General features: G+C 44.0%; 2 protein-coding genes across 2 annotated transcripts; both read left to right on the top strand.

The window, feature by feature from the left end:
* Nucleotides 1-8,770: 8,770 nt before the first annotated feature.
* On the top strand, nt 8,771-10,313 carry LOC134468232 (uncharacterized; the record flags this gene model as incomplete). The annotated part of the gene is made up of 6 exons (XM_063222174.1): nt 8,771-8,927; nt 9,025-9,105; nt 9,269-9,397; nt 9,528-9,605; nt 9,984-10,109; nt 10,206-10,313. Coding segments are annotated over exons 1-6 (663 nt in total), but the record flags the coding sequence as incomplete, so codon positions are not given.
* Nucleotides 10,314-10,908: 595 nt separating this feature from the next.
* LOC134468233 (uncharacterized) lies at nt 10,909-15,514 on the top strand. Its single transcript, XM_063222175.1, has 6 exons — nt 10,909-11,100; nt 11,645-12,452; nt 12,565-12,777; nt 13,691-14,247; nt 14,557-14,766; nt 15,488-15,514. The coding sequence occupies exons 1-6, from the start codon at nt 10,909-10,911 to the stop codon at nt 15,512-15,514; spliced, it is 2,007 nt and encodes a 668-aa protein (XP_063078245.1).
* The last annotated feature ends 7,904 nt before the right edge of the window (nt 15,515-23,418 follow it).

Genomic DNA, 23,418 nt, shown 5'->3' on the forward strand with positions numbered 1-23,418 from the left:
TTACTATTTCATGGCTGGATTACATTTCGACTTCAACAGTCTTCATCAGATTCTCTAATCCAGTGATTCTCAAAGTGTGGTCCGGGGACCACTGGTGGTCCACGACAGAGCTCAGGTGGTCCGCGAGGGGATTTCTACTTTTCCAAGACAAGCCAGCAGTAGCCTATATTTGTAACGTTTTCATATTTTAAACACAATAAGACAGGCTTGTAAATGTGAATAAAAAGTTAGTGATCTGCATCAAAATTAGCAGTGTCAAATTAGCACCTATCAACAGCCAATTCAGTTGACAGGTGGTCCCTGATCATTTTTTTGGGGGGACAAAGTGGTCCTCGGTCTGAAAAAGTTTGAGAAACACTGCTCTAATCTGATGAAGACTGTTGAAGTCGAAACATAGATCCAGGACCATTTGGAAGCTGAAAAAGTTTGAGTAACACTGCTCTAATCTGATGAAGACTGTTGAAGTCGAAACATAGATCCAGGACCATTTGGAAGCTTTGGGAGTTTCTGCTTGATGAGGTATGAGGGCCACATGTCACAGGTTATAGCAAGGCCGTGCCCTCCTAGTGACGCAACAGCGTGAGCGTTGCTACTAGTCAGGTCAAGAGCAATGCAAGTTCTTTCTGAGTTCCCGCAAATACGGGAACTCTTCTCACTTTGTTGGGAAGCAAACAATCATTAGCAAACCAAGGGAGGCCATTTGGGAAATGCCGTTTGGGAAATTGTCTTGGTTAATTGTCTTGAAGAGATTTGAAAGTGGATGATAATCAGGCTAACAGGTTAAGCGTGAGGAGATTAAAGACAGAATACTATGCAGGCAGGTGAGGGGATTTATTTGTATCTTGTTTCCTGGCAAATGTTACTATGAAATTAAATTTCCGTTTCATATAAACATTTACCAGGAAATTACAAAAAAACTGATATATTGTACACAATCTCTGCTCAGTCAATCAGGTTAGCCAGATAATTCAATGAAACACATTTAGTATTCAATATTTAAATGTTGTGTTTCCTTCATGCAAACAATTGTGTGCAAACACACCGAAGAAATTGAATGAATGAAGGAGGGAAGGGATGTAATGAATCATGTATTAGCCTTGCATTAGATGAGCGCTACCACCATCTACAGTGCCAAGGGAACTCCAAAGGTCTCCTAAAGGGGCGTTCACCTGACATCACATGGATCCAGGAAATTCACGAGCTTGAAGTATCTTACTTTAATAGAAGATGTTTGGCTGTAGTCTTTGATTTGATCTGCTATTCTGTTATGAAAAAAGTATGTTTGGGGAGAATGAGAAATAGTAAAAAATAAACTTACAACAAGGATAACATGAGTCACTAATGGCAGAAAAAAGCCCACGGGGAGAAAGGGAAAAAACAAAATGAATACAATTATGATTCACAAACTAATGTCTCTCTCAAAGTACTTGGGGAAGGACTTGACTTGGAGTAGACTTGGAGCATGGTGTCACATAGAGGAAGAGATATAGGCCTACTGTAGAGCATGGGGAGTTAAGGGGTAGGCTACTCATGGCACAAAAAGGGTATGCAAGACAAAAAGGTTGGGAAACAGTGCTCTAATGAATTAGCGCTTATCCATCACTGACAACTTCCTCCCCCGCCTACTTTCACTTCCTGCTGCTAAAAGCGAGAATTTGTCGGCATGGAGACGACATATTTCATATCCGAAGCATCCCTTATGAAGTTTCATTTGGAGCCAGAGGGCTTTGCGTTAATAGCGAGACCTTGAAAGCCTCTTAATATCTCGTCTATGCGTAGGGGGATTGGATTTTTGACTTTAATCATAATTAATATCGGTAAAAAAGCATGATGTGGCAGCCCGTACGTAGCAGCATTGTTAGCATGCTAATGATCCGCGGCTTTGACTTAATCAGTCAATTAATCTCAGTCTCATGAATGTAATCTCGTTCTCTTTTCTCAGTCCTGTGGTTTTCCCTTTCCCCCTCTTGCTCTCTCTTTAGCGCGCTCGCTTTCTCTGCCTGCCTCCTGTCAGTCCATGGTTCTGAATACACAAAGGACCATTTTTCTTCCTCCTCTGTCAGCCTCTCTCTTTCTCATTCTCTCTCATTCTCTCTCTCTCTCTCTCGTTCTCTGCTTGTCTGTCAGTCTGTTGCTCTGATTGCACAAACACAAAGAGACTTCTCACTTTAAAGTCAGAAATACAAAACCTTTTGCCCTAAAAACCTGTACGGTTTTCAGGGGGAAATTCAAGCCATCTGCAAGTTGCCAAATTCACCCTTCCCTCCTTGTTCCCCATCACAAAAACAAAGGTTGAAGACTGTAACAAAGAAAATCTAGTTTTTCCAGCATATCTGTGTTTCTCTGTAGAATATGTTGGAACTCCATGGCTGAAGTGCCCTTGAGCAAGGCACCTTACCACATACTGCTCCAGGGACTGTAACCAATGCCCTGTAAAATTGTGTTATTAATCACTAAGTCGCTTTGCATAAAAGTGTCAGCTGAGTGTAATATCATATAATAATCTTTCCCTCCATAAAATATTCTGTGTTTAACCCATTAAGACACGGTGTTATACATTTTCTGTTATCAGAATGGCGATCACCAAGTCGTAGTGTATTACTAAAGGCCCTGTGTTATGCCATAGTATTATGGTAGTTAACTTTTCAATGGCTTTTGCAGCGTGCCTCTGGAGGTACAGCGTGCATTAAGGGGCTACCATGTCAAAATTAGACTCTTTTTTACTGAAAATAAGTTTCAGTACAGTGAATTCAATCCCAAGCCAAAAAGAGGCAAACCCCCAAAATAAGGCATCCAGGCAGGCTATGAATGAATAAATAAGGCAGCGACTGATGGAGCTTTTCTTATCTGGCCTGGATCCCATCCAACCTGCTGTTCACCCACCCTACATACAGTACCCTGCTGGGCCCACAGGCTATGCGGCTATTTCCCTGGGGTGAGTCAGTCATGGCGGAGCGCAGCAGGGTAGGCCACAGAGGGCTAGAGCCAGACCTATTTCCCTAGGGTGAGTCAGTCAGGGAAGCCGACAGGGGGGACAAAAGGTTAATTTGGCCCAGGCCCAGGAAGCGAAAAGAGGCCTAAAACTGGGTTTTCAGAACATTGTAGGCCTATGTATTGGATGAGGGGCCCTTTCAGATGACTAATTCCTGGGCCCAGCAAAAGCTGACAGCGGCCCTGGAGTCAGTCATGGCAGCAGTGCCCAGCAGGGTAGGCCACAGAAGGCTAGAGCCAGACCTACAACTGGGGGTGGAAATGCCTCCTCTAACGTCACCATCAAACCAGATTCACAGGTGGAGGTGACAAGGTGTCCTTGACTTAACACTTGCTTAGAGGAACATACGTACCCAAACACGCACAGACCCACTCAGGCAGAGAGAGAGAAAGAGAGAGAGAGAGCGAGGGAGAGAGAGAGAGACAGAGACAGAGAGACAGAGGAGAAGGAGAGAGAAATTCAAACTCAAAGAGAGAAACAGACACATCCACCATAAAAATCCACCCACACAAACATGCACGCATACACGCACGCACACACGTGCACACACCCACACACCCACACACACACACACACACACACACACACACACACACACACACACACACACACACACACACACCCACACACACACACACACACACACACACACACACACACACACACACACACACACCATTTTCTACGAGCCCTGTTCCGCCTGCACACTAACTCCAACTAAGAAACTTTTTTATGGGCTTCAAATAGGACGCCCGTTTGACATTTGATATTTTACACGGCTGTATCAGGCACACAAAACTTAATATCCGGTCCTTTTATTACCAATGAAATAGCGTTTAATCTCCAATTACTTTCCAAAATGGCGACACTGGCTGACATTCTGCCCTGTTTTATATAGTCTACATGTGCTCATGTTGCTGTGATGCTCTGGGCAGAGTGCCTGCGACACAACAGCCTGCCGTTGGCTTGGGACCGCACGACCAGGGCCGGATAGAGACGGCCTGGGGCCCCTAGGCTACAGGTTGCTGTGCACCCCCCACCCCCCTGGACGTCAAAATTCCCAACAAATCTATATAGGGTCATGTTTACGAGCAAGGAATGAAGGATAACTTGTCTACCAACTGCACTCAATAAGACACATGAATTTTTAAATATTGCATCCTGTCACATTTCTGCAACTTGTCACTTTTGGCCAATCAGGGGGGCAGGTGGGGGCCCCTAGGCTGTAGCCGTATCTAGCCTGTGCATTAATCCTGCCCTGGGCACGACTACCCCCCTGCCAGATAGTCTATTAAGCAGGTCACCAGTACCTGTTTCCATTACACCGCCAATGACATTTACCTTATAGCAAGACACCATAATTGGCATTTGATTGCCGTGGCCATATCGGTAGGGCACTGGGTTAAATGCTCCTGATCTGGGTTCGATTCTGGCCAAGGTAATTTGCAGATCCTTTCCCATCTCTCTCTCCCCCCCACTCATTTTCTTTCCCCCCTCCACTGTCCTGTCAAAAATAAAGGCAAAAAAGTCCTAAAATATATTGTCGCTTTATTTCCTTCCTTCAGTGGTTATTGGCATTTGGCATTTTATGTCCTTAATTCAGTGGTAATGTGAGTGGCTGGACCTCATTAAGGAAGCTAACCACAAGTATGAGTTGTCTGCGATCCATGCGTATGGTGTAGGCCGCTGACGTTAATATTGTCCGATAGCAACTGGGTCCACTGACACCCAGTTACAATACCTAATCTCGGTGACGAGGGAATACAATTTTTCTGACTTAGATATTTGAGAAATAATTGCAGACCAACGTTACATACAAGTCTGTAGAAGTTAAGGGGTGAGGTTACGTGAGGACACCGCTAGTCCCAATTACTACAGCAATCTGTCATTAGGACACGTGCAAGATCTGCTTGTTAGTCCACTGAAGCGAATAATGGGTTTTTGGGTAATCGTACTGAAGAATCTTCAAATGTGGTTAAACAGAGGAGAACTCTGCATTCGTTTGACCTGGTTGTGGTCTGCAGTCTGCTACCATCTGGCTTTTCAGTCCTTTTCAGTCGACATTAATTATGTTAGCCTACATTACATTACATTGCATTGCACTTGGCAGACATTTTTTTTTTTTTTAACCAATCGATGACATCATCATAGCCAACATCACTAGCAGATACAAAGTGCACCTGATTATACTGTATATACAAAACAACAAGTGCAGACGAAAAGTAGGTTTAGGTTTTTTTTTTTAGTATGTTAACACAGGGTTAAGGAGAGTACACACACATACACATCATGCCATAGAGTCTATCCTGGGACTGGGGCAGCTCAAGCATTTGAACAGTAGAAACTCACTATCAGGGTCCTATAATTACCTTAATTCATCACCAGCCAAAATGGAGCTAGTTAATCTCACTAGCCAAACACACACCCACTAATAGCTCAAAGTGGCGAGTAAGTTGATGTTTTCTACCAGTCAAACTAAAATTTCACCAGCATTTGGCCGGTTGGCTAGTGTTAATTTAGAGCCCTGCTGCTCACGCTTAACATTAATGACTTGACTGTGTTGTCCTGGCTCTTTAGGAACCAGCAGCACAATTTGGCCCTGGTTGTTAAGGTCAGACCCGCCCGGCATGCTGTTGATCGGGCCAAGTCGCAACCCATCATGTCAGGTCACAGCGGTGGAGTGACCTCCCTCCCCTCAGACAATTACCCTATCAGGAACCCCCACCAATCAGGTCACTACCTACCAGGGACCTTTAAAGGCGGCTCATTGGACGAATGCCCACAACCTCTCAGCTTGATGGATGCACTCAGAATCACACATCCATACAAGAGCCAGAACAGAGAGTTTAAGAGAGAGAGAGAGAGAGCGAGAGAGAGAGAGAGAGAGAGAGAGAGAGAGAGAGCAGAAGTTTCTTTATCTTGATCCTCAATAACTTTAGATACTTTCGATGGTACTGTAGCTGTTGCAATGGCAGCAGCAGTTCATTTTATAGATCTGAGTACACACTGACTGTATGATATTCTGCCCCTCATGAACGATAAGAGAGGTGGGTTTGCTTTACTGCTCACAGGTAGTTATTCTATACCTCATTACTCTGTGGATAAAATATGATTGTACAAAAAATACTACAGCAGAAAGGAGACTGTAACAGAAAACTGGGTTTGCTTTACAGCTCACAGGAACCTCTTTATACCTCATTACTCTGTTGATGAAATAAGATTGCCTTTTTGTCTTTTTATATACAGTATATATAAGTATTTTTTTGGTGTTTTCGGCCTTTATTGTTACAGGACAGTGGAGAACAGAGAGGAAATGATTGGAAGAGAGAGATGGGGGAGGCCCGGGAAAGGACCCCGGTCAGACTCACACCGGGGTCCCCGTAGGCATGCAAGCCCTAATGTGGGGGGCTTAACGCGCTGCGCCACATCTCCCCCAGGAGACATGTCTTAACACCTAAACATGTTTGTATTATTTTCTAATGCTGCTGGAAATTCAGATACTGATCTGTGAAAAATAAATAAATAAAATAAAACTAGCACATGAGGGCAATAGCAGGGATGGACAGTGCATCAATAATATGGAACATACGTGTGTTTTTGTTTTTGTTTTGTTTTTTTTAATCTCTGCAATATTTCACAGCTGGCACCTAGTAGGTATTTTGTTCTTGACAAACTTTCAATGTCTCCTCTCATCACATTCTTGGGGACTATCAGCATCATTAATTTATCATTTAAAATATGTATAAATCCTTTTAAATATTCAGGTGGCAATTGGCAAAGCATTGCGGTACACTCCAGAAAGATGAAGTTCTTGTGGGCACAAATAAAGTTTTTATAGACATTTATTTTTTTATGGGCAGTCATTGGTAAGCGGTTAGAGCGTCAGACTTGTAGCCCAAAGGTTGCTGGTTTGACTCCCAACCTGGCAGGTTGGTGGGGGGAGTAATTAACCAATGCGCTCCCACATCCTCCCCCATGATTGAGGCACCCTGAGCATGGTAACGTCCCACCGAACTGCTCCCTTGGATCGCCATTGGGGGCTGCCCCCTTGCACGGGTGAGGCATAAAATGCAATTTTGTTGTGTGCAGTGTGCAGTTAACACTTGTGTGCTGTGGAGTGCTGTGGAGTTTAGATACTGCGCTAATTTTTTAAAAATTGCTTGATGTATTTAAAATGTTTAGCTCTTTGCAAGTATTTACATTTACGTGTACATACACATAGCTGACACTTTTTCGACTTAGAAATATTTCAGGGTATTGGTTACAGTCCGCAGTGTGAGGTCAGGCACCCTGCTCAAGGACAGTTCAACCGAGTGAGGAAGGGATTGGTAAGGATGGGGATTGAACCTGCAACCCTGTGATGTGAAGTCCAACTCCCTGGCCCTGCCGTGGCGCTACCTGGAAGCCGATAGTCTGTACTTTTCATCCAATGGCGATCCCTGCTCCACCTTTCAAACACCAATTAGCACGTAAGGTCTATCTTTCTACTTCCAATCGCAGGGCCAGCTCTATCTTTCGACAGCGGGCCAATCAGGCCATGGGAGCCGTCCAATCAAATTAATAAATACATGTTTTGCAAACGAATAGCTGTGCGCTTTCTATCTTTCTGCTGAGCGAGCACGCTGAACGTGACGTCACGTGATGTAAACAAGCCCACGTTGGTCGCCTCGCACTGGCAATCCCATGTCGGAGCTGTCAGAAGTTGCTAACGAGACCAGCGAACCTGAGAAAAAGGTGGGTTATGTTTATTGTCATTGAGATGGGTGGCTTAGTTTGAGTTTGAGAGTTTCTGTGAGTATTAATAAATAAAACCATTCGGTGTTATTATCGATGTTTTTCGTCAGAGGGTCAGTGTTGAAGTGTTGGCGGCAGTTTGGTCAAACGAATTTGTAGCTACTTTTTATCACCACACCTAACATAACTTAATTTCTTTTAAGATTTAAGCGGTAATATCTAATATTTCATGCTTTGTGTGATGCCGGTGATGCCGTGTTTGAGATACGTTGTCTGTCAGTGTTAGCATCCATGCTAGGTGGTGATAAGCATTACGGTAATTCCAATGTTGTTGTTCCCTTGATATGATAGTGTTTCGAATCACGTAACTTTCTCTAATGTTAAGTGAACGTGAACATCTGTCAAATAAACACGCGACAACTGGGATGTAACCCAATGTTTTCAGGGATGTGTAAACACTTTGATGCCTTGTACTACAAGTTGTAAGTAATAACTTAGCACGGAGACCGTCAGAATTGCTTTTCACGTAATGTCTCAATGTAAAATGAACGTGTATCATCTGTAAAATAAACACGGTAATAACCGGGATGTGGCGCTTTCATGTGATGATTTCTGTAAACGCTTTGATGCCACTTTGATGCCTTGTAGCTATTATAGCAAGGCACTGCCAGAATAGCTTAGTTCTTGCTTTCATATCTCGTAGTTGGTTTTACGAAGATGTAGCTTGGTCAGCTTTATTTTTCTATGCAGTATGGTTTTCTGTAAGCAGCAATAAGGGTGAAGTTACCTGCTTATTTGCAAAGTGTAGTATGGCATTGGACATTAAGGCCTAAATTATGCTGAGGTTATATTCAATGCATGGATATCATGTTTAATGTGAGAGTCCATGTCCTTTTAAGGCTGTTCATATTCTTAAACTCAAGTGTATGGCTCAGCTTTGCTTTTGACATTAAATATCTATGCTATACGGTTTATGTTATGTTGATTATTATATTATTGTTGTTTTGATAATTATTATTCTCTTTCATTCTTTATGTCAGCTGGAAAGTATCGTGGCGTGATGGCTAAATCTCACAAAGCCATGAGTGATGGGGAATGGCTGGCACGTCTGCAGAAGTTTGCCAGTTCAGGAGTGTGGCCGTCTGGTGAGGGCAACAGACCTGCCCCTAGACAGAAGAGGTGGCATGAACTGTACCTTAAGGTAAATGCTAAATGCAGTTTTTAAACATATAAGTTCACTTAGATGATTAATAGTTATTAAACTTCTTGTTGCCATCTATTGCTCTTCACATTTACAGATAGAAAAGTGTCCTCTTCAGTCCAGGGGTCAGGTCACTCTCTGGCTGAAGTCTCCCACCTGCTCGTGTGGATTTCACAAGGTGCCTTCGATTGCCATGCATTGTCACATTGTATAGATTTATTATGAAAGCCTTGAAATAGATTAATTCCAAAAGCGGTGCGATAGATGCTATATTAGTGCCTTTGTGTAAATTTACTCTTGGAAGGTTGTATATTATTTGTCCTATTATACACATCTTACAGGGTCATCCACCAGCCAACCCACCCACCAGCCAGTCATACACCAGAGAGGACACTGTTACAGTCCAAGGAAGTGCAGTGGACACCAGCGCTGTGGGCACTGTTGTACGGCCAAAGATGACACTGTCGATGGTCAGCATACAATATTAATGCATTACACATCTCACTTAGAAATACAGACACACTTTTAGGTAGTAAATGATTTATAGTTTCACTGACTTCCATCCATTTCTAACTATTTTCTTTTACTTTTTGTTAACAGTTTGAAAAGTCGAGGTTTGGAGGCTCTCACGTTGCGTCAGCCAAACCTAATGTAAACGTGCAACGCAAACCCACTCAGGTGAAATGATATTACTCAATTTCAATTAACCTGTTTAAGACATGCCGTTATGTATTTGGTGTTACCAGAATGGCAATGCCCAAATCTTAGTGCATTTCTACAGGCCCTGTGTTATGCCCTAGAATTGTGGTACTAGCTACGGTACTTAACTTTTCGAAGACTATTACAGCATGCCACTGGAGGTACGGCGTGCATTACTGAAGGCTCTGTGTTATGTCATAGCATTGTAGTACCATGGTACTTAACTTTTCAGACACTATTACAGCAGGCCACTGGAGGTACGGCGTGCATTAATTGGCTACCTTTCTTGACTTGTAAGTTGAAAACTCACTACTTCATAGCAATGAAATGTTAAATACCCCTGAATATATTTCACAGGCTCCTCCTAGTCCATCTCCATCTAAATCCACATCGGCAGCCGTCAACCCTCAACCCTCTCCAGCTCTCCGGCCCATCATCCAACCCTCCTCTTCCTTCTTACTTCCACCAGCAACAGAAACCTCAGTAAGATACAATCAACACTTGCAAAGCTGAGTTTGTCTGTGCACTGTTGTGTTTTCCTATGTCAGTGTTGTGTAAACATGTTGTGTTTTAACCTAGTCTGCAGGCCCTGATCTGCCCTTGCTCTGGCCGCAGTCGATGCCGAAGGAGGACCATAAGTGGGTGGCTGAAGTCCTGTTTCGAGTAAATGTGAAGGGGAAGATGGAGTTAAAGGACAACCTTCAGCTGTGGTACAACCCCCCACCTCCAAATCTCCTGTACCATCAGGCTCCCACTCCAGACAAGTTTTTTTCCCACCGTCTGCTGGTCTGGATGCCCTATAGGCTGTGGCGTGTGAGTCTTAAGTGCACCAATTCGGAATGCGTCGGGCATCAACTGACAAGTGGTGGATTGCATAGGAGGGTCCGGCAGGTGCTGGACATTGACAGCTACTACAACCTAGTCACAGAGACCCTCATTTGCACCAAGTGCAGGTCCAGCTACCTGTCCTGGGGAGACGCCGTGCTGCAGCAGCTAGACCTGGCCCATCGCTCTGAGTTTAGGGTCATCCTGACACAAAAGTAATTATTACTTTTTACTTTTATGTTAACTTTGATAATATTATTCATACAAAATGGCAACTTGATTATAATGCTTTTATTTATCTTTTTTTCTCATCAGACATGCCATTGATATACGTGCCATCCGTTTTTTGCGTGAGAGAACAATGGGCAATGGACCGGTACGCCTGGTCGGGGCAGTTGAAGGAGAACCACAGCGAGCAGTGGTTGCAGCGGGTCAATCGCTACACACCGCAGAGTGTATGGGGTTTCGCAACAACAACCTCGGCCTCCAACAGATGTCCTTTCAGAGACCTCCAGACCCTGTGGAACTGCCAAGCTACAAGTGGCTCCTCACTGTTTACAGCAAGGACATTCTACACAGGCTGGATGACATCAAGGCAGCCATCACTTCAACTTATGGGTCTATCTTAAAAATGGACTCGACTAAAAAAGTAAGAGCTGTTTCAATAATAGCACTCTAATTTAGAATGTATCTTTTTTTTCACTACCCCATCATCATTTTGTATAACCTTAAAGGACCAGTTTGGTCAATTTCAACATGCAGTTGTAATGCTCACACTACCCTGGACTTGTCAGTATCTGAGTTTTTTTTCCCCTACTTCAGCCTTTTCCGAGATCTTGGTCATTGTAATGGAGGCAGCTCTTTGTTTACATTTCGTAAAAACATGTTTATTTATTCCCAAACATCTGAAAGGTTATACAACATCAGCTAACAACTAGCAAACAGCGGTACCTTATGGGAAAATATTTGGAGTAGGCCTATGTTAATTTTTAAAAAATGTAAACAAACGCTGCCCCCTTTAGAATAGCTCATATCTCGGAAAGGGCTTAGCCGAAAAATGTGGCATCACCGGGTACTGACAAGTCAAGGGTAGGGTGAGCAATACTACAGCCTATTGAAATTGACTGAACTGGTCCTTTAATGATGACTGCATGTGTTTTATTTTGTGTTTCCGTTTGATTTGTTTCCTTCAGATCACGAAAAAATTGAGTGGGCCTGCGAAGGGGACGGCACAGTGGATGACGTCTGTGGGCAACGAATTCGGCCAGGTACTCATCAGCGTCCTGACTACAGATGAGGGTAATGGGCTTGACGCGATGACAGCGGGGTTGGTTGAGCGATACAGAAGGGCAGGCGTTTCTCCACCAACTGTGCTCTATGTGGACTGCCACTGCTGCAAGGAGGCGGGAGACACTAAGCTGAAGCAGCGGTTTGGTGGCTGGCCAGGTATCATCATCCGCCTTGACATCTGGCATTTCATGCGACGCCTGGCTGGAGGGGTCACAACAGATGCCCATCAGCTTTACCCCATCTTTATGGCAAGGCTGTCAGCATGCATTTTTGAATGGGACGCTGAGGACCTTGCTCTCCTGCGAAGGGCCAAGAGGGAGCAGCTGACCAAAGAAGGCCTGCCCACGGCTTCTCTGACAGATGTGATAGTGGACAACTGCATCACCAAGGCAGAGCTGGCACTTCACTGTAGGAGACGGACGCGCGGGACGGACAACACCATCCGCCTCCTGGGGAAGCTGATAGAGGAGCTCAGCGGGCCGAAAGGGAGAGATGCAATGGGAGTAGGTTTGTTTGAGCCGGTACGAATACAGCACTTGTGGAATATCCAGAAGCGCCACGTGGGATGCATCCAGGACCTTCCAGATGTGCCACTCTACACTCAAACGGGAACTCTCAACAAGGGTGGAGTGGCCTTGAAAACGTACAGATGTGCCAGAGGTTCGACATCCTTGGAGTCCTTCCACTGCCACCTTGCCAGGTTTATTCCAGGTTCGCCATTACATAATATGACACCCTGTCACTAATGCTTATGTTATTGTACAGCACTGTTATGTTTGTCGGTGTCATAAATTAATGTGCTGGCTTCTTTCTGTTTTCACAGGGAACAGCGCCAACAGCCTCAATTTCCAGATTTATCTTCTGGAAGGCCTGTTCCGTTGGAATAAAGACCGCGCTGCAGCTGCACTTGCTGTTGGGGACGACTCACGCTTGCGGACCTACTCTGGGGAGCTGGTGTATGCTGTCAACACCAACTACACAGCATTATTTGGCGTACCATTGATCCCTGGCTTCTCTCCACCTGCAGCATACACAGGTAAATCATATAATAAGATATTGTTTTGTTAATTATTTATTGCACAGTGCAGACAGAGTGCTAAGGTGAATTGTATTTTCATTGTTGTGGCACTTGTACTTGTACTAGTATGCACATGACCTGAACTGATCTGACGTGAAAAAATTGAGAAATAAATACATATCATGGAAAAAACACGGTAACACTTTACTTTACGGATCGCTAATAAGGTGGTAATTTCGTGTTAATTTCATAGTTATTTCATTGTTTTTTTCAGGGTAATAACTGTTTGTTTTTAGTAACAACAGCAAAATAACCATACAGTTTCCAGTGCATTGTGTGTGTGTGTGTCTGTGTGTGTGTGTGTGTGTGTGTGTGTGTGTGTGTGTGTGTGTGTGTGTGTGTGTGTGTGTGTGGCATGTGTGTGTGTGTGTGTGTGTGTGTGTCAACAAAGTGTCACCGTGCTGCGAGTCATCAGGGTGTCACCACAATGCACTGGAAACTGTATGGTTATTTTGCTGTTGTTACTAAAAACAAACAGTTATTACCCTGAAATAACTATGAAATTAACATGAAATTACCACCTTATTAGTGATCCGTAAAGTAAAGTGTTACCAAAAACACTTTATTTAAGTTCACAAAAAGAGAAATTGAAGAGTTGTTCTCCGATATAGCCACACAGGACAATCACCGTGTGTGTGTGTGTGTGTGTGTGTGTGTGTGTGTGTGTGTGTGTGTGTGTGTGTGTGTGTGTGTGTGTGTGTGTGTGTGTAATGATGTGTGTAATGTCTCGTGTATTCTGTATTTAAGTATGTATGGTACTGGACATCTTAATTTCCCCTCAGGATTAACACATAACACTCTACTGTCTCTACTGTACCTCCCAGAGAACACATTGATTTCCCTTAATTTTTCTCTTGATATGTTTGCCCAGGTGAGCTGATTGGAGTCCAGTACTTGTTGAGGCAGAGTCGACAGCCCCTGGAGGACATGACACCTGGGTCACCAAGGACCTCAGAATTGCTGGAGGACATCTCTGTAGAACAAGAAGTGGAAGAAGACGAAGGCTTCATTGATACTTTAGGAGAGGAGGCCATTGTGGATGTTCTAGTGGCACCAGATGCTGAGCTTCCTGTCATCCATCGACCCACTCCCCAGGATCCACGTGCCCAGCTGCCTACCGTCCAGGTGCCAACCCCTCCTCAGCTGTCTACCGTCCAGCTGCCAACCCCTCCACAGCTGCCTACCGTCCAGCTGCCAACCCCTCCTCAGCTGCCTGCCGTCCAGCTGCCAACCCCTCCTCAGCTGCCAACCCCTCCTCAGCTGCCTGCCGTCCAGGTGCCTCCTCAGCTGCCTGCCGTCCAGGTGTCTCCTCAGCTGCCTGCCGTCCAGGTGCCTCCTCAGCTGCCTACCGTCCAGCTGCCTCCTCAGCTGCCAACCCCTCCTCAGCTGTCTACCGTCCAGGTGCCTCCTCAGCTGCCTGCTGTCCAGGTGCCTCCTCAGCTGCCTACCGTCCAGCTGCCTCCTCAGCTGCTCTCTCTGCCTGCTGTCAAGGGTCCACCCTCTCTGCTGCTGCCCACCACCACTCAGGGTCCATCACTGCTGCCCACCACCACTCAGGGTCCATCACTGCTGCCCACCACCACTCAGGGTCCATCACTGCTGCCCACCACCACTCAGGGTCCATCACTGCTGCCCACCACCACTCAGGGTCCATCTCTGCTGCCCACCACCACTCAGGGTCCATCTCTGCTGCCCACCACCACTCAGGGTCCATCTCTGCTGCCCACCACCACTCAGGGTCCATTTCTGCTGCCCGCTGCCCCGACTCCTCCTGCTCCTCCGGTGCGAGCAAGTGGACATGGCATTCCTGGACTGGCTAGAGCTGATGAGTTGGCAGAGTACCTGGTTGAGTTGAGGAGCCAGACCAGCCTGGTACTCAGTCCACAGCAGGAGGACACAATTGTTGGCTTGTGGCAGAACCTGGACCCATATGATAAAGAGAAGTTGGTATATGCTGCTCGGCACCAGGACAGGCTTCTCACGGGGAAGTTTAGGTCCCCAAAAAAGAGGGCTGACTTTACCCCTGGTGTCGACAGCACAAAGAGGTGTGTCCTGGGCTCCACTGGCTCCCCAGCACAGTGGCCTGACTGCTGCCGTCTTATTGAGCTGATATTCATTAGGCTCTGCAACATTTACCGTACCCCAAAAAAGCAAGGCACAGCCTCATTATCCAGATGGGACTGCATTTTGAGGGACTACCGGAAGATCAGGCAGCTTATCCTGATGAATTCAGCAAACCACGGCAAAATGCGGCAAACCACCCTGCAGCTGGTAGTGGTTAATCAGACAACACTGATTAGCTGGCACAATGACCGTTTGAAGAAGCAAGAGGTTAGTGTGCTCCTTCAAGGACTGGACCTCCCTGTGGCTCGGCCAGTGTCCTCAGACCCATTGCCTCCAGCACAACTGCAGCCTGCTTCACCACCACGGCACAGCCACCCATTACACACATACAACATGCCACCCAACACAGCTGGTCAGGTGAAGACCAAGTTGAGAAAAATTCTACCATCTGCCTCAGCTTCATCTGCTGCCGTGCCTCCAGCCCCAGCCTCCATCAGTCACTCAGCCCCTCGACACATTCTGCCCAAGCCATCTGCAGACTCTCAATTTATCACACCTCGCCCTGTGTCATGTCCTGTGTCTCCTGCACCTTCTCCACCGGCAGAAAAGCGGAAGTACACCCGCACAGTAACATCAAATGCTTGCCGAAAATGTGGACAGTCCCGCAAAGGAGATACTGGACACAGCCAGTACAAAGGCAAAATTTATTGCCCAAATACGGAGAAAATGTCAAAGGAGGAGTGGCTGCAAAAAAGGAGGCGCATGTAGGGTGTGTTTGTGTAGCTCACTGATTCTTGAGAAAGTGGCTAAAACAGGTTGTAATGTTGACAGATTTTTTTTTTTTTCAGAAATCAGGCTTTTCTCTGATCACACCTTGTTTTTTGTCAACACCGTCAGACACAATTAAAGTAATTAAAATTGTATTGATTTGGTTGCATTGATTTGGTTGCATATGTATCTGGAGTTTTTAAGTGATAATGTGTATTTTTTGGTTCACACATATGCCTTTAAATGTTGAAAATTCACTTTTGTTCTATTGTAAAACTGTTTCATGTGTTCTAATTTTAAAATATGTACCGTCATACGATGCTTACTTAAAGCCTAAATAGAACAAACAATTTTTTGTAATTTCACAAATATCAAATATTCCTGTAGGCTTAAATTGGCTATTACTTTGATAATTCAACAACTCCTAAGGAAAATGTTGTAAGCACATTCATTTAAAATATACAAAACTCCTTCTTACGGTGGTGACTTAAGAACTGACGGTGGTGACAGTAATCTGAGAGTGGTGAAAGTGGCCTAATTTGTACCTGCATTTACCAAAATAAATAGCCCTCTCAAGTCAATGGCATCTTGCATAAACACTTTATGTTTGTGTGTGCACAGTATGTTTGTACATGTGTTTTTTCTTCATTAGTTAGATTCTCTCGGAAGTAGGCCACTGATTCTTGAAAATGTGCCAAAAACGGCTTTTAAGTTGTTCAAATCCAAAATATAGAGGTGTATTATCATATATGTAGGTCTTGGCTGTGCAGTGAATGTATTACCCAAGCTCCCCATGTTTAACATTTTTCATAAAATGGGCTCTTTCTTGTTTTGTCAACAGCGACAGACAGAATTAGAAGTAAAAACATATGTTTACTGTATTAAAGTGAATTACTTTAACAATTCAACATGACTGTAGATACTTATTGTATGCATATTCCTAAAACATGTCAAAAACATGTAAAACATGTGTTTTTTGGTGAACTCCATCAGATGCCACCACCATCAGGTTTTCTGACAATAAAAAAAACCTCCAAATGCACCTCAGTGGTGGCTAGAGTATCATTTTGGTCAAAATATACCATGTATCCATTTGTTTTATCATAACAAGGAAAAAAAAACACAATATATTTGATTTTCCGTTGCTTCGAGCGGGATTCGATACGGAGACTTGGTGAACTTCTTCCCTTCTTCTCCCCCTTTCTCCCCCTTTTTTCCCCCTTCTTCCCCTTGTTATACGGACAAATGTTCCCCAGCTTTGGCGCAACCGGTAGGGCACTCGTCTGCCATGCAACCGGCCCTGGTTCGATTCCCGGCCCGGGTCATTTGCCAACCTTTCCCCATCTAGTATCTCCCCATTTGCTTTCTGTCCACCTCTCATACTATCCTGTCAATAAGGTTGAAAAAGACCAAAACAAATCTAAAAACACACCAAAAAAGTCCAACTCCCTAACCATTACACCATGCCTGCTCCAATTTAACATTGAATAACTCAACGTTAAAGGATTTATCCGGAGTTGGAACAAGTTTGCCTGATTTTTGCATGTTTGGGATGAAATACAGTCACTCTAGAGCAAAATCAAGGCAAAAGGATGCGTTTTGAGAAAGTTTGATAATATCACGTTAGCCTCGTTAGCCATATCAGCTATGCAATATGAAAGATGCGGGCATCGTTTTTTCGGCGGTTACACACATTTCAAAAACACAACATTTTAAAGTCTTGCACAGCTCAAAACAACGTCACACTTACCTCGTAATATGTTGAGGGTATCCACACATAAACCAAGGTGTCCAAAGTCCTTCATGTATTCTTGAAAGGTCTGCAGAATGTGTTTTGTGAAGCTACTACCTTGAGAATATCTAAATTACGGTCAAGACAACTATTTGACACTAAAGCCCACCAAGTAGATTGCCGATTGCGTCGCACCATCAGCTGTGGTTACTCGCTATGGAAATAATCATAGCTGATGGTGCGACGCACTCGGCAATCTACTTGGTGGGCTTTAGTGTCAAATAGTTGTCTTGACCGTAATTTAGATATTCTCAAGGTAGTAGCTTCACAAAACACATTCTGCAGACCTTTCAAGAATACATGAAGGACTTTGGACACTTTGGTTTATGTGTGGATACCCTCAACATATTACGAGGTAAGTGTGACGTTGTTTTGAGCTGTGCAAGACTTTAAAATGTTGTGTTTTTGAAATGTGTGTAACCGCCGAAAAACGATGCCCGCATCTTTCATATTGCATAGCTGATATGGCTAACGAGGCTAACGTGATATTATCAAACTTTCTCAAAACGCATCCTTTTACCTTGATTTTGCTCTAGAGTGACTGTATTTCATCCCAAACATGCAAAAATCAGGCAAACTTGTTCCAACTCCGGATAAATCCTTTAAGAAGGCAGTAAGCAAACAGATTATTTCATTTTTTTGTCCCAGTCAGTGGTTTTTTTTTTTCGAGTATAAAATCCTTTTAATATGAAGTTGCATTACAGTTTTCCGAGTTTCAGCTCAGTAAGTTCGGCATGTTTTAAACATCTGCTGCTGCTGTCAGCGCATATAAAACGCTGCACTGAGCCGAGGTCTTTATGTCTCGTCTCATCATTCACAAAATGCTAGAAATGCAACTGATGAGTTAAGATGGTGATACCGTAGCACTACTGTGTGTATCTGTGTGTGTGTGTGTGTGTGTGTGTGTGTGTGTGTGTGTGTGTGTGTGTGTGTGTGTGTGTGTGTGTGTGTGTGTGTGTGTGCGGGGAAGCCGACAAGGGGGGACAAAAGGGTCAGTTGTCCCAGGCCCAGGGAGAAAGGGGCCCGAATTGGGTCCTCATTACGTTGTATGTATTGGGTGAGGGGCCCTTTCAGATTGTGTGTGTGTGTGTGTGTGTGTGTGTGTGTGTGTGTGTGTGTGTGTGTGTGTGTGTGTGTGTGTGTGTGTGTGTGTGTGTGTGTGTGCAGGTGTTGTGTATGCATGCACGCAGACAAGGGGATCATGTGGGAGGAAGGCCAGGAGAATTGAGGGAAGGCGTCGCAAAACAAAGTTCAAGGTTCCAGTCTGGACTTCCGGTTGGCGTGATGTGGTGTTAAGACGCGAGAATCGTGAGCTCCGATACCTTTCAGTTTATAACTTAACGAAAGTACCTTAACTCTTCACGTGTCTTACATTTGGTGAGATATGGAAATATAACGGTAATATACAGTTATACGTTATGCGCAAAATGGGGAAAACTGGTGGAAGATCGACGCCAAGCCAGGATAAAGCAAGTGCTAGCAACATGGCGGATGCTCCACTGACGACTGAGGCACTTGTCACAGAACTGGAAAAACTCAGAAAAACTATGACCGACGAACTAACTACTCTCCTGAACACCTCGTTGGAGTCTATTCGTTCTTCGGTTGAATCGATAGAGTCAACACTGGTCACCCAGGCTGGCACAATCAGGGAAATGGAAACTAGTCTAACCGACCACAGTGACCGCATCACACAGATCGAAAGCGAGGTGTGTGTGCTACAATCTACACTGGATTCATTGATGGAGGAGAATGCTGCGCTCCAAACAAAGGTGGAAGATTTGGAGTCAAGATCAAGGCGTCAAAACCTTCGCGTGCTGGGACTACCGGAAGGCATCGAGGGAGGTGACTGCAGAGGCTTTATGTCTAAAATGTTCCACACTTTACTCGATGGGTCGTTGTCTGAGCCACCGGAGCTGGATCGCGCTCACAGGATCCTACAGAATCAGCCCAAAAAACGAGCAGCCCCTCACCCAGCCCCACCAGAGTCTGCACAGGGACCGCGCGCTCTGATTGTACGGTTTCACAGATTCGTTGAAAAAGACATTGTGCTTATGTGGGCAAAATCTCACAAAAATATCTCATACGAGGGTCACCAAATCAGAATTTTCGAGGATTTCAGTGCAGCAGTGGCAAAGAAGCGCTCAGCATTTAACAATGTCAAAGGGCTCCTCTACAAGAAAAACGTCAAGTTTGGCATGATATATCCAGCCCGTCTCCGCGTCACCTACAGAAACAAAGAACACTTCTTCAATACCCCAGAAGACGCAGAGACATTCTATCAGCGGCACGTCTCGACCACTGGCGGTGCACAGTCGACGGCAGCTGAGGAGGAGGGCTTACCCGCGGACTCGTCCATTTAAAGTTGCTGCCTAGTGCTTACAGGTGATTCCCAGCCTGGCTGGCTGGTTCTTTGTAATGTTAATCTGAAAGTTTTATCCTCAGTGAATTAATATAAAGGTGTTCAGGGCCCTTTCTATCTAAAATAGTAGTCACATGTCATTTGACGTTTAGTTTTCTAGTAACGCATAAGATTGTTTTCATTTGAGTGTGGGGAAATCATGTGTGCCGTGTTTTTTGCTTTTTGTGGAGCAACGTCGCCATCTAGTGGTCTTTATGCATATATCATGTTTCAATGTCTGCTCTTTCCCTACACCCTTGTTTATTTTTATTTCTATGTCTTATTTTATCGTTTGCTCAAGGTATAATAGCAATTTCATTCAGGAGCAGGATTAACACTACATGATTAATCGGATGTATGTCCACTATCTCTGGCTACTCGCCGCTCAAGCGGACGAGCTTCAGACATTTTTGACTGTTATGCTCATTGTTAAAATTTTGGGGGTTTGTGGTTGGGGGGTGGGGGGTGGGGGTGGGGTGGGTGATGTGTTAGGCCAATCGTCTCTTTTTTGTCTAGTCCAATATTGTTTGTTTTTCTGTTTTGTTTTTATTCTTTTCCTGTTGATCTGTGTCACTGCTCTCTATTTAGTAGGGGTGTGCCCCCCCTGGTGTAGATCCCATATGATTCACTCAGTATTTCATGATTTCAAAGTCCTGGTTTAGATGACAACTCCCTCTACAATGCAAGGTGGATCAAATAGACACCCAGTTAATATAGTAACCTGGAATGTACGTGGGTTAGGTGGGCCAATTAAAAGATGTAAAGTCCTCTCACACTTAAAGAGCCTCTCAACTGACATAGCTTTTTTACAAGAGACTCACTTATGCAGAGAAGATCATGTTAGACTACGCAAGCCATGGGTTGGTCAGATCTTCCACTCCAATTTTAACAGTAAATCCAGAGGCGTGGCTATTTTAATTCATAAAAGAATCAGGTTTTCTCCTGATCAGATACACTCTGATCCCTATGGCCGCTATATTATAGTTTCTGGTTTACTCTTTGAAACTCCAGTGGTTTTTGCAAACTTGTATGCACCAAATTGCGATAGCCCAAGTTTCATGTCCAATGTTTTTTCTCAATTACCAAACTTGCATACTCACAAATTAATTTTAGGTGGAGACCTGAACTGCACCACTAGCCCTATTGACCGTTCTCAATCTAAAACAGGGATGCCATCAGCTATGTCCAAGACGTTAACAACTTTCATGGAACAAATTGGCTGTGTTGACCCCTGGCGCTTTTTACATCCTAGTGCTAAGGATTTCTCATACTACTCTGCTGTCCATAAGGTCTTCTCACGTATTGATTATTTTTTTATTGATAAGACTCTTCTACCCTTTCTTAGCAAAGCACAATACTCTGCTATTGTCATTTCTGACCATGCCCCACATATCTTAGGCCTGTACCTGCCATCAAGTTCTCCAAGGCATCAAGGGGGATGGAGGCTTAATTCTAGTTTGCTTGCTGATTCTGACTTTTGTAACCATGTCTCCACAAACATAAATGTTTTCTTAGAAATGAATAGATCTGAACAAGTATCTCCTTCTCTCTTATGGGAAACATTGAAAGCATATATCAGAGGTTGTATTATATCTTATAGTACACATCTGGCTAAAAGTAGAAAATTGAAGCAACAGGAATTAACTGATGCCATTATTGACATAGATAGACAACAGGCGATAACAATTACTCCTGATCTAACTGCCAAACGCTTACAATTACAAACTGAATTTGACTTACTATCCACTGGGAAGGCAGAGTACCTATTGCAGCGTACAAGAGCAACGTATTATGAGCATGGGGATAGAGCTGGCCGCCTTTTAGCTTCACAGTTGAGACACCAATGTGCTTCACGCTTTATTTCACAAATTTGTGATGCTTCCCATAACCTAACTACAGACCCCGCCTCCATAAATTCAGCATTCTCCTCTTTTTACTCTACTCTATATAAATCAGAGCCTCCTTCTGATAGTTTGTCCATGGACTCCTTTCTAGATAACCTAGAATTCCCATCTTTAAGTGAAGACCTGTCAGGAAGTTTAGAGGAACCCCTTGAGCTAAAAGAAATCACCTCCTGCATTTCTCAAATGCGTAGTCACAAAGCCCCTGGCCCTGATGGCTATCCAGTAGAGTTCTTCAAGAAGTTCTCTACTCAGCTAGCACCCTTACTACTGGATGTTTATAATGACTCTTTGGAACAGGGTGTTTTACCTCCAACTCTCAATCAGGCGTTGATTTCCCTTATATTAAAGAAAGACAAGGACCCTAATTTATGTGGCAGTTATAGACCCATCAGTCTACTTAACAATGATGTTAAAATTTTAGCAAAGGTGCTTGCACGCAGACTTGAGACTTGTCTCCCCAATATAATTTCAGAAGACCAAACAGGTTTTATCCTTGGCCGTCAGTTATCATCTAGTGTATGTCGTCGTCTCTTGAATGTGGTTCTATCTCCTTCCGCCTCTCCAACTCCAGAGATGATTGTGTCATTGGACGCAGAACGAGCCTTTGACCGAGTCGAATTCAAGTACTTATTTTCTGTATTGCACAAGTTTGGGTTTGGAACTAAATTTATATCTTGGATTCGCCTTTTATACTCTGCTCCTATGGCTAGTGTTAAAACTAACTCTGACATATCTTCTCCCTTCCCACTAACACGTGGAACTCGCCAGGGGTGTCCCTTGTCACCATTATTATTTGCAGTAGCCGTGGAACCCCTTTCTATAGCCTTGAAATCTTGCCCACATTTCTCTGGTATAATTAGAGGAGGCCTTGAACATAGAGTCTCACTCTATGCTGATGATCTATTGTTATATATTCTTGACCCTCTAAATTGTATTGATAAAATTGTGGATTTACTTAAATTGTTTGGAACTTTCTCAGGATACAAATTGAATATTGCTAAGAGTCTTTGTTTCCCTGTCAACCAGTCTGCTAAATTAATCCCTCCAGGTACACTGCCTTTTCAGTTTTCCCCCAGTGGCTTTAAATATTTAGGCGTTAATATCTGCCATTCACTTAGCTCTCTTCATAAAAACAATTTTATGAAACTCTTTGAGAATATAAAAAACAGACCTTCAGAGATGGCATGCCCTACCTATCTCACTTATTGGCCGGGTTGAGACAATCAAAATGAACATACTACCCCGTATCTTATTTCTATTTCAGACACTCCCTCTCTTTCTACCCAAATCTTTTTTTAAATCATTGGATACCATTATATCCTCTTTTATTTGGACTGGCAAGATTCCCAGGATTCAGAAAAGAATGTTGGAGAGACCCAAGCTGGTAGGGGGTTTTGCTCTACCAAATATGTTGTTATACTACTGGGCAGCCAACATTCAAATGCTTAAAAAATGGTATCATCACCCAGACATTAACTGGTGTGTAATTGAAGCTAACTCTTGCACTACATCCTCACTTCCTGCCTTACTCTTTGCTCCTCTCTCTACACGCCCTTCTCAACACACTAATAATCCTGTGGTACTTTCTTCCTTAAAGATATGGAAGCAGTTTAGGCATCACTTTGGTCTCAAATCTCCATCTGTTTTCCTTCCAATCTGCAACAATCACT

The sequence above is a fragment of the Engraulis encrasicolus genome, chromosome 18 (assembly GCF_034702125.1).
Source record: "Engraulis encrasicolus isolate BLACKSEA-1 chromosome 18, IST_EnEncr_1.0, whole genome shotgun sequence".
Taxonomy (NCBI): Eukaryota; Metazoa; Chordata; class Actinopteri; order Clupeiformes; family Engraulidae; genus Engraulis; species Engraulis encrasicolus.